This window comes from Suricata suricatta, chromosome 2, assembly GCF_006229205.1.
Source record: "Suricata suricatta isolate VVHF042 chromosome 2, meerkat_22Aug2017_6uvM2_HiC, whole genome shotgun sequence".
NCBI classification, from domain to species: Eukaryota; Metazoa; Chordata; class Mammalia; order Carnivora; family Herpestidae; genus Suricata; species Suricata suricatta.
Window position 1 is genome coordinate 152164393 of NC_043701.1, and position 12628 is coordinate 152177020.

Consider the following 12628-nt stretch of genomic DNA (forward strand, 5'->3'; position numbering starts at 1 on the left):
TTTTTTTAAATGATTTTGGTTCTAGAATTTTAGGGATGCTATACTTATAAATAACATTTTAATAGCACTGTACTGAAAAAAATAAGAATTATAAATTATATGGTAGCAAAATGGCTTTTGTACGATACCCTGTTGGACTGCTTTTATAATTTTATAAAAATGTTACTTTTATAATCATGTTAGTCAAAAACAAGTCATATAGAGAGGCTTGTCATTCCTCAGTTTCACATTAAGGAGTGTTACGTATGTTTAAGGGAAGTTTTATCCTTCGAGGTTACGTTAACGTTACTTTATTCTGAACTGCAGGATTTTTGACAGGACATTTTATATAAACTTCCTTTGGTGTTCTCTAGATATTTTTGGGATGTTGTGCTCGGATTTCCTCTTGATCTTCAAAAGAAGTTGCTACATTTTACTACAGGAAGTGACAGAGTACCTGTAGGAGGGATGGCTGACTTGAACTTTAAAATCTCAAAGAATGAAACTTCTACTAACTGGTAAATGTCTGGATTGTAATTTTGTTTTTAATACGTAAGTTTTGGCAATAATAATATGGTTTGGAATTAGAGAAATCTTTCAACCTGAAGTCATTTTCATAGAAAAATCTTGGGAGTAGAAACAGCCCTGAAATGAAAGAGTGCTTTAAAATTCTCTATTAATTTTTGAGACTTCCCAAAGCTAACTGATAACCTATTGCCTTTTTACATTGGTAAGTCAACTGCTTTGTAGTCTCTTTTAGAATCTAGCTGGCTTTTAGTAGAATATTGTGTAATGTTCATTTTTATTTAAAGGTTTTTTTAATTAAAAAATATTAAGGTGAGAGGCACCTGTGGGGCTCAGTCGATTAAGTGTCTGACTCTTGATTTCAGCTCAGATCATGATCTCCTGGTTCATGAGTTAGAGCCCTGCACTGGACTCTGTGCTGGCTGCTTGGGATTCTCTCTTGCTATCTCTTTACCCCTCCCCAGCTTGCTCTCTCTCTCAAAATTAAAAAAAAAAAGGGGGGGGAGGTAACCTGAGTTACATAATTTAAGACAAAGGTGACATTACATCAAAACTTCTCCTATTATTATTATTTCAGGGATTACTTTGTGAGTTCCCATGGCTTAGGCATCAGTCTTCCACAACCCTAGGATTTGCAGTAGGACATTCACATAGATTAAATATAACTGACCATCAGAGATGTATACATCACCATGTAGACCCACTAGGTTTCTGTTGAGTAAGAATGTTAAATTTTTACATGGTCACAGTATTGGTGTGAAGTCAGACTGATCTGGGTTTTATTTTTGGGTCTGAGACTTCACCGGCTTTATAACCTCAAACAGATTACTTAACTGGTATATTTCCATGTTTAGTTTTCCTCATTGGTAAATTAAGGATAACAAAAATCATTTTTTGGGTTGCTTTGAGGCTGAAATTAAGCACTGCATACAAAAGCACTTGGCACAATGCTTATAGACCAAGCACTCAGTAAATGCAAACTGATTATAATAATTTTAAGTCTTTTAGTACAAGGGCTGTTAAAGTTTAGTTTCTAATAATAGAAACTTATTTAAAAATATTCTCCTCCCTGGCACATTCCCTATTTTTATTCACTGACTGCTCTGACAGCCATTGTGATGCTGTGAAGTTCATAAAGACTGAAGGAAGGGCCTAAGAAATCTGTAGCATCTAGAGTAAAGATACAGTGTGGTGGAGGAGAGGGCCAGGGGCTGACCGCTGGGCTGTGCTGAGGGCAGCAGCACGGGGAGTGCGGGTATCAAGTATCCAAGAGTGTTCTTCTTCTTATTTTTTGACAGTCAAGACTGAAATTATAGTAACAGTTGCATTGTCTGTTATTCTGCCAGCTGTTTTATGCACATAGCTCTTTAAATCTTAACCCACTTGGATAGTTTATCCTGTTGTGGTGACAAGGACACTAAGTTTGGAGACAGGAAGCCACTCGAACAAGGTCCCATGGCCAGTAAGTCGGGGAGACAGCATTCAGATTCAGATCTGACTCCAAAAATAATGCGTCCCGGATGAAAGTTTCGCAGGAGCACAGGGACATTATCTTGTCTGCAGAGGCCGCCTCAGTTTCTAGAATGATGCCAATACAGAGTAGTGCTCCCCGGAGGAACTGATGAGCCGCCTCCTAGTAGAGTGAAATAGATTTGAATTCCCTGTGTTTGAAAGTAGCTTAGCGGTTATCCTGTACGTATTTTGAGACTTAGTGGCTTTAAAATACATTTTTCCCCTTAGGTTGCCTGTGGCCCACACCTGCTTCAATCAACTTTGCCTTCCCCCCTACAAGAGCAAGAAGGACCTGAAACAGAAATTGATCATTGGGATTTCAAATTCAGAAGGTTTTGGACTTGAGTAACCTAGAAGACTTGAAATATATTTTATATGTAGCATTCACTTCCCTCTTATTGTGCCTTTAACCTCTTCATGTCTCTGTCTCACAGCACCTTGACAAAGCTCACCAACTTTAAAATACTGATTTTTTTTAAATCACATATGAAGTGTGTTCAATGGGGGAAGCATGATTTTCTAAAAACACAGAAATTGCTTGAGTGAGGAAAAGACCAGACGGCAGAGACAGGTGTGGGTCCAGCCCCTCTTTTTTATAGCACTTTATGATTCTCCATAAGTGGTGTTTTGCAGGTGTTCCCCTGGGAAAGCAAACGCAGTAAGGAGCGCGTGGAGCACGCGGGAGCCCAGTGGGCAGCGCAGGCGGCTCGCACCCAGGGCACTGCGCCCCGCGCCACATTCTCACTCATGTCAGGCATGCAGCCATATTTTCATACAGAGGTAAACAACAACAGTATAAATGCAGTTTACAGGGTTTTTTGATATACTGGCTTTGGTCCTACAAGATTCTTTTCAACTGTTGCTGAAAAGCATGTAAATAACTAGATAATAGCCTGAGAATAATGGGATTTTGATAGTGCCATTTATTGCTAAAAGATTTATTTTTACAAAGTAAATTCAGAGTTTTAGATGTGTATACAGCTTTTACAAATCAATAAAGATGATTGTACAAGAGTGTTAACTATTTTCAGACCATTGGATTTGAGGTTATGTTCTTTTAAGTACCGTTAGTCTGCATGCACATTGGCAGTATACTAGTTAGAGTATTCTGTAATATTTGTATAATGATCATTTCTTCTTAAGGGTCAGAATATTAGGAAGGAAATCAGATCTAACTAATTGTTGATAAATTAAGTCAATTACAAGCACAAAAGAAAAGAACTGTTTTTATGTATACTTTGATATACAAGGTTTATTTCTAGTATTTTTTGATCACCAGTTGTACTGAAACACTAATTTTTGGTAAAGGCTAGGATGAGATATTTGACAAAAGTGAATACAATAATAACATCTGTGTCAAAATGATACAACTTGGTATAGAAATAAAGTTCAACATTTTGGCCGAAAGGTTTGTATTTCACTGGATTCTGAATGTAGTAAATTCAAAAGTCCCCTTTTTGGAGTTTCCTAAAAAAGTAGCATGTAAAAAGAAACTACATTTTAAGTGAGACAGTAAATGGTTTCTTTTTATTTATAGCAAATGAAGCAGTTTTATTAGCATGTTACAAATACTTTTGAATCAAGACTTCTCCATTATACTTTGATAGCTTTCCTTCAGAAAACTCTGAAGATATATTTGCAATAATAATGAAGCCAGCATTTAGTACCAGCATATGGTTCACAGGCAAATAAAACTGTCCCCCAATTTTTTCTTAGTTACACCGTTTTCTTACTGCTATGCGTCCTGCACCCAACCAGCAGAATTCTTTTAGGGTAGAGGAACGAACCAACTCGTTCTCCTGTAGTTTGAATGCCAATCACCAGTCTTCAAGGGAAAGGTGGTAATTACTTCGCTCACTCTTCTCTTTAAGACAGAAGTGACTCTGCTTTTCCGCAGGGTGTACTATGTCAAGCATTTTCTTAAAAATCTTGGGAAATCCTAAGAGAGTTAAAGGCATGTTGGCTTTGTTTTGTTTGCTCTGTTTTTTATCCATATGCAAATAAAACTGCTTCTCGGTTATTTCTGCTTGAACTAGAGCGTAAGATGTTTAACGTAGGTTATTACTTACTAATAAGCACAAAAGAATCATGTATAAGAAATCAGACTTAAGTGTTTTAGATAAAATGTAAACAGTTTTATTTGGTAGAGATGGGAAAATTGTGTTGGCTTGGTCTGCATGTTTCATGATGTGCTTGTATATCAATAGCTATGTCACTTTTAAATAAGTACACAAACAAGCCAAATTTTTAGATGACAAAGTCCATAAATAACTGGAAAACTATTGTTGTCTGTTGTTAATAAGTTGAAATTTGTAACCATTTATCACTTATACATTGCCTTTATTAATTTATGTTCTGTTTTTGGTTTACAGTGTAATAATACCTCATTTTTTAAAAAAAAACACTACTGTTCTATTTCGTTAATTTAAATAGCTAGAAAATTCATGTAGTTGCTTTTTTAAATATAATCTGTTAAGGAATTCTTGATTTTTATATCCACCACACTAAATTAAAGCATTGCACAGTATTTATCAGTATTTACAAAATGTCCTGTCCTTTTTAAATCTTTGCGTAATCATATTTTTGTCTGTATGATCAAAAGTTTTTAACAGTCTGTCTTTTTTGTACAAATCTGTATCGTATTAAGTTCATTTCTGGAGAAAAAATTTCAAATATTAAAGTTATACAATCAGTCAGGCTTCAGCCCAGTTTTTTAACATTAGGCTATTACTTAACACCGTAAGTTTAAAATACATTATAAAAGCAACTATTCTCTTCACTACACTCTTAAACTAGGGCTTAGGAAAACTGCTAATACATACAGCTCCAAAAGCTGTGGTTTAATACTGACACCAAATATAATCAACTTCTTTCACATTATTTTCAGTATTAAACAATGTGAGTCTAGTGTCGGATGGTCACAGATGTTCTAGCAAATGAATGTTACAATGCGATGGAGACCACCCCGAAACAAACTAAGTATGACGTTTCATTTTAAGTATTCCTCCCCCAAACCATTACTGTGGCCTTTTCCCCCTTGCCCACATCTCCTATGCTTAAGGAAAAGAGAGAGGAGATTATGAGAATGTAGAGGAGAATGTTATGGGTGATTACTGGAAGAAGGTAGATAACTGATTAACAGAAGACAGGTAGCTGGGTGGGACCGAGACCAGGGTGGGCAAGCTCAGTTCCCCGAGAGGCCACCCAGCCGTTAGTCCTTTAGGTTACGAATCTGACTTGGTAGCCAGACTGCCTGGGTTTGGGTTTACTATTCACTAGTTTTATTTCCTTGGGCCAACTACTTGCTCTCCTCATGCCTCCATTGCCTCGTGAAAATAATTTGTAAATGGAACTAACAAACCTACCTACCTTGTAGATAGGGTTGTAGGGAGATTAAATGGATTGATGTGTGTAAAGCACCCGTAGAGCCTGGCATACAGTGAGCCGTATGATGCGGTGCAAGGGGGGCCAGGGTGCTAATGTGATCACGTCTTAAAACTGCTTCCGAAGCCTTGGGGAGGTTTTTGTCTATCGGACAAAGAGCTTCTGAGGCATTAAAATGATGTTAAAAGAATATTTCTTATTCTAAAAACTGTGCTTCAGAATTTATTCTCATAGGGTCTCACTAGGCAAGGGTCTCAAAGGCATAATTTTAAAATGCATAAATGAGAAGGGTTTTTTTGTTTTTTGGTTTTTTTTGGTGTTCATTTTTGAGAGAGGCAGAGAGAGTGTGTGTGCACGAGGGGGAGGGACAGAAAGAGAGGGAGAGAGAGAATCCCAAGCAGGCTCCACTGTCAGCATAGAGCCAGATCCAGGGCTCGATCCCATTTGGGACGTAAGCTGAAACAAGAGTCACTGGCTCAACCAAGCCACCCAAGTGCTCTGAGGAATTTATTTTTAATGAAACATTTCAAATACAGAGAAAAATTTCAGAGATTAATTAAACCATGTCCCCACACTCAGATCTAACAAATGTTAACATTTCGCCCAATTTTATTTAAAAATTAAAAATTACAGATGTAATTGAAGCTCTTTTTGTGCCTTTGTGCAATCCCAGTGCGCTGCGACGGGCCCTTGCCCGGCTTACGTGTGTCTCACGGCGCGTCCATCTGTCGACGCTAGGCGGCGTTGCTACAGTTGCCGACCTGCTACACTCTCTGTACACAACTTTTTATCCTCAGTATTTTCTAGGTTCATCCCTGATTATACATTTAGATACAATTCACCCATTTTAAAGGCAGAATGGAATCCTATTAAATGTATAAACACCACAGTTTGTTGATCCATCCTCCACAGAGTAACACTGAGATGTTTTCACCGGTGTGAACCAGGCCACGAGGAGCACCCCTGCGGGTACTAAGAGCTCATGCACTGTCTCCCTGGAGTATGAACCCGGATGTGGAATGGCCTAGTCACAGCGTGCACTGCTTCAGCTTTCCTGGATACTATTGTCCAATTGCTCTCCAGAGTGGGGGTTCCAGCATTAACTTCCAGCACATTTCAAGAGTTGTCATTTCTCCGTTCTCTTTAACACTTGATTTTAGCTGGCCTGTGTGTTTTTTTACATTTCTGTCATGGCTAATGATGTGGAGCACCTTTTTGTATGTTTACAGGCTGTGCGTATTTCTTCTGTGAATGGCTCATTCAGTAGTCTTGGCCTACCATTTTTTGTCTTTTCCCTCATTGGTTTTTAGGAGTTACTTCTTCTGCATACAGATCCTTTGTTAACTGGAGCTACCTTGCTTCAGTTTGAATCCTAGATATGCCAGTGACTATGTGACTTTGGATAAATAACATGTCTTCATCTCAGTTTACCCTCAGTTCACCTCTGTAAAATAAATAACAATACATTGCACATAGAGTTATTAAATAAGCCTGTATATAAGCATCTGTTAAGTATGGATGTCTGCATATACTTAGGTATAGATGTATATATCTTATATATAAATGTATGTAATATGAAGTTAAATAAGTTTATAAGTATATGTGAATATATCTAATCAATATAAGATACGTATCTCACTAATATACATTAGATATGTGTACATACATTTAATGTATATGTTTATATGTGTATATATCTAATATATACACATATATACATATTTAACACACACATATATATTTGTAAATAAATATATGTTATATATTTATGCCTGACCCATATCACTATATGTTTGTATTATTACTATTAGTAGTACAGATTATGAATCACAGAGATCTTCTAGTATGAGGCCTGACTTCCATAATATGAATTTTTACCTGTTAACGTAGTCCATAAAATAAAACATTAGACAGTTGGTGTTTGTTTAGCTTTAACTGCGTGTTTATCATCTCCTCGCACACCATTCCCTCATCTGTTGTCCGTCACACTTACCCCCAGGGTCAATTTTCTTCCTCCCTAATTACAATTATTAAAAGCTCCTTTAATGTTTGTTGGTAGTAAGTTCTTTTTTCATTTGTCTGAAAATGACTTTCTTTCACCTTTATTCATGAAAGATTCATTAAGCATGTATTTTTATGTTGATGTTTTTTTCTTCTCTTAGGACTTTTAATAATTAATCCACTAATTTAGGTTTCATTGTGGATATGAAGTTAGCTGTCCGCATAACTGCCATTCTTTGGTAGATAATCTCTTTTTCTCTACTTTTAATATTTTCTCATGACACTGCTGAACATCAAATACTATATATATATATATATATATATACATATATATATATATACATATATATACAGTGTATTTTTTATCCCACTTAGAAATCATTATGGTTCTCTTTTTTTTTAATTTTTTTAAATGTTTTTTAATTTATTTTTGATACAGAGAGAGACAGAGCATGAGAGGGGGAGGGGCAGAGAGAGAAGGAGACACAGAACCGGAAGCAGGCTCCAGGCTCTGAGCTAGTTGTCAGCACAGAGCCTGACGCGGGGCTCGAACCCACGAATGTGAGATCTGACCTGAGCCGAAGTCGGAGGCTTAACCGACTGAGCCACCCAGGTGCCCCTCATTATGGTTCTTATAGCTATAGATTTGTATCTTTCAATTCTAGAAAATTCTTCAGCCATTTCCTGTTTGAATATTATTTCTTCCCGGTTCTCTCTACTCTCTCCTTATAGCATATACTGGAACATCTCGTTCAACCATTCCATTTCTCTGTGTGTCTAATCTGCTGTTTAGCCACCTCACTGAGTCTTTGACTTTTGTTTTTTTCAATGACTATACTTTTCATTTCTAGACATTCTTTTAGTTCTTTTTCAAGTTCAACCTGCTGTTTTTTCATACTGTTCTTTCCTTCATATGGTTTTATTTCTTTAATAATTTGAAGCGTACCTATTTGATATTCTTTTAGATGGTGCTACTCTTCAGTTCTTGAAGTACTAATTCTTGTATTTCTTTTTTCTTTTTAAGATTTTCTTTTTAAGGATTCTCTACACCCAACATGGGTAAAACCCACAACCGCGAAGTCAAGAGTCACATGCTCCACCAACCGAGCGACCGGCCAGGTGCCCCTAATTCTTGTCTTTCTTCATCTGCTGGCTCTCGTGGTGATTTCTTTTCTCATGTAATTTGTAATTTTGCATTTTTGCATTTTCTGTTTAATTTTGGGTCCTGAATTGTGCAAATGCCCTAGCAAAGTAGTTTCATGTTATTCTCAACCAAGGGCCTGCAGATTTCCCACACCAATTTTTATGTTAACTTTTTGGATTAGGGCTCCTTTTCCATTTGTGTAAATGTTGACACCCTCACCTGTAGTCGGTTTAGGAGCAGAATTTTTCTATCCCGTTTTCATAGATATAATAACCCTTTTAAATCCTAGGCTTTATAAAGTGGGATCTGTTTCTGGCTCCTCACCTTGAACAAGCCTGAGGCGTGTCCACTGAACTCGTGTGCAGTGAGGGCCAGGAGCGGCCTCGCCACCCCCATGAGTCACCTAAGCCTGCTTACTGCTTTCAGCTTTTCCTTTCATCCTCATTTCCTATAGCTAATGATTTCCCTTCCTTTCCATCTTGGACATTTATATTTTAAGATTTTTATAGATGTGTTTCCAAAATTTATAAAATGTTAGTCAGTGGCCTCTTCCATTTCAGCTCAGCCTATATAAGCATGCCCCTTGGTTCTTTTAGCCCATCCAGTGCATGAAACTTTTAAACATATTCTATCTGTAGCTTACTTGCCACAAGGCTTATTAATTTGTAATATAACCCTTGTTCATTGAGTGACTATTATATTCAGTTGGAGACTGATCATTAGTTCCATGCACCACTTGGTTATTCTTTGTAAACATAAGAAGCAGATGTGATTTTTGAATACTTATGAAGCATTAAAATGTGTATTACAGCAAGAAAACTTCTCCAGGATTTTCATAGCAATTCTAAAACTCAATGTTTGCATGCCATTTAGATATTATAACTTAACCCATGGGTATACATACAATAGGAGCCTTAGTCGAGTTTAGCTGCTGGGTTTTCTTTCAACACAACTTGGTTTTTTTCTATGTGCATGAACACACACACACGCGCGCGCACACACACACACATCACAGTAGAAAAAATACAGAATTATTTCAGTAGGATCTCAAGGAGCACAATCTTGTACCGTGTTTCCACTTGTATGTAGCCCACCTCTCAATATGCCTTCCCTATTCATCTCTTTCTCTCTTACTCTCCTGATTGACTGGGGAGACATTGGTCTCATTTTTACTTTTCTTTCTCTTCAACCTCCTACCAGCAAGCTTCACCTTTATGTTTTTTCTCCAATTTAACCCTTCTTTCTACTCCAGTCCACAGCCTCCTCCTCGGTATAGACACTCAGCTCTTGATATCTAACTGGTCTCCTTGACTGTAGACTCACTCTTTCCCCACTTATCCTAAGGCTCCTACCGTTCATCTTTATAAAATTCTATTCTTAACATGTACCTCGCCATCAAGTGTCAAAGGTATATCTGGTGCTTATCTAAACACCTTCCAACTCCAGAGTCTAACATGCATTCCACTTCTATTTTGCATATTCCCCAAAACCACCTTCCAAGAGAATAGCTCCTTTACTGAACACCCTACCCTGTCCCATCCCTGCTCAGCCTAGTGCTTCCGAAGTGCTCCTCCTGATCCTCGCCAACCAACTCCTTCCTCAGCCCTACCTCAAATCAACTCGTCTCCTGTCCTCCGTAGCCTCCCAGACTCGAGTTTTCTCTCCCCTGCCGAATCTTTCCCTGAACCATCACTACCCCATCCTCCAAACAAAAAAGCTACCTAGAAGGCAAATCACTCTTTTTCACACCACACCACCAATCTTCATTCCTCAGATCCTGCCTAAGTGTTTTCCAACTTTTGTGGTTCAATATGTGCATATCAGCAGCTTGAGAACGGAAGGTATTTTCTATGTCCCCACCCAGCACCTAGGACAGTGCTGGGTCAGTAAACTCAGATAAAATCCTACCTGACTTGTTGACTTGACTGGGCATGTGAAACAGTCATCAAATCAGTGGAGTGAACCAGAAAACTACTTACGCTGCTTGGGTAGTTTCATTGTTTGTAGCCTATTGTCTTGACTCACACAAACCCTTTCACACTCTGACTATCAAGTCTCCAGTGTGTAGGCCTTGGAGAAACAGCTTTTGAACCCCCACCTACCACCATGTTCCCATCAGCCTAGGCCTACCTGTCCAGGCCAAACTACAGAGCCTTAGTCTGCCTGCCTACAATTAGCAAGTGGTTCGTTCACCAAAGGAAACAAAACCAAGGAGCAGTGGTGGTCATTGTACATTCACTGTGAAGGGGGGTGGGAATGACTGCAAATTAGTTCTATGGTATAATCTAAATTTTGGTTATGTGTGTGTGTATGTGTGTGAATATATGTGCATGTGTACGTGCGTGTTATATTCTGAAAGATTATATTGCACTTTGTTAATAGTTTACTCTGAGATTATGCATAATTTTACTTTTGTCTTTCTGCTCGTGTGTTTAACTTCTCTGCATGAACACTTCTTAATAAGGAAAAAATACTTTTTTAATTTTTTAAACCAGTTATCCAGGACTCTAAGCATCCACAGAACATTAAGTGAAGGAGCAGAGATAAATATTTATTGATGCTTATGATGTATGAGATGTATACATTTCACATTTTATTCAATCTTTACAACAACAACAACACAAAATTGATAAGAAAATTGAAACTCAGAAAAGTCTGGAAGTTTGCCCAAAGTCACACAGGAACAAAGGCAGAATTTGAACTGGTGTCTTTCTGACTCTAACCATCATGATTTTCCATTTCAAATGCTTCCCCAATTAGTGAGACTTCCCAGAAACTCCTAAGCTTAAACTGTGCTGCTGGAAATAGACAAAATATTTCCTCATTGATTGGCCCTGGGTTCAGTCAAGCTCTGTTTTCATCCTAACTCTGACATTTAATGGCTGTACAACCTTAGAGGATTTCTTTATTTGCCTCACTTTTTGTCTTAAAAAAAAAAAAAGACAAATATTCTTGGAATTTTAAAATGCAGTACAGAAAAATAATTTCCTCTGGGTGAAAGAAGAAATTTAGGCTACAGTTATGTCTAGGAAAACCACAATAGTGAAATGTTATATATCTGATTACCTAGAATCTAAGCAAGAGTATTTGTGGGGAAATTTATAGTTCTAAATATTTTTATTTCCAAAAGATAAAATTAGTTAATTTGACAAATAAATTAAAATTTCAGTGAGGGAAGGTGGGGAACAAAGAAAAATAAAGAGAAAAGGATAAAAGCATCAATAAAGAACAAAATCAGAAAACATAGAAACAGTAGAAGTGAGACCTTAACCCAAAAGCAGGTTCCTTGAAGAGGCTAATACAATCAATCAGGGCAAAAGAAAAAGCACACCAGATTAGAAAGGAGAAGCAGCTGCAAGTAGTGAGGTGTGGTACGGAGCCCACGTTTATCCTGCTCAGCAGAGGCTGCAATTCCGTCACTGGACAAAAACAGGTTGGACAGGACAGATGTCGGAGGCTGTTCTCACAATACCCTCCAGAAACAGGGCTAAGGAGGAAGAAACTGCATTGGACCCAGTCACCACACCTGGGGACTCCATCCGGTTTTGCTATCCCTCGCCCTAACCTCTCCTCTGAACTCCACTCCCAGATCTCAGCTGCAGCCCAACTGCTCCCCTGAGGGTCCTAACAGCTCCTTCAAAATCAGCCACTTGGATCTCGGATCTCATCCCCCCTCCTTTCATCCCCCCATTGCCTTTCATCTCTCTTCTCCTTCACCTTTTTTTCTCTGGTTCTAGAAATGACACCACCTACCTGGTCACTCCAGCTTTCCCCTTTGTCTGAGCAGCTGCTGAGCCCTGACAATTTTGTCTCTACAGTGTATGTGTTTTCTGGTCCAGGCCTTGACCACCTAATCACATTAGGAACTCCAACGTGGTCTCTCTGTGGCCTCTTCCTTCCGAAATCCATCTACACACAAGCTTCCACCACCACTTTGCTCAGAAACCCTCAACAGCTCTCTGTTGCCCACAACACAAGGTCAAAACATGGCAGCACATTGAAGACTTTCCGTTGTTCGACCCAATTTTCTCAACCTTAGTGCCTATGCTCCTCCTTCCAATACGCCGTAATGCTCCCAGACAG

At 38.3% G+C, this 12628-nt stretch overlaps 1 protein-coding gene across 1 annotated transcript in view; it reads left to right on the forward strand.

The window, feature by feature from the left end:
* The window catches only part of HECTD2 (HECT domain E3 ubiquitin protein ligase 2), a 52458-nt gene extending 47744 nt beyond the window's left edge, over positions 1 to 4714 (forward strand). Inside the window, exons 20-21 of the mRNA XM_029932220.1 lie at positions 354 to 497; positions 2245 to 4714. Coding sequence (XP_029788080.1) covers positions 354 to 497; positions 2245 to 2365 — 265 coding nt within the window. The 3' untranslated portion in view covers positions 2366 to 4714. The remainder of the gene's footprint in view (positions 1 to 353; positions 498 to 2244) is intronic.
* Positions 4715 to 12628: the final 7914 nt, after the last annotated feature.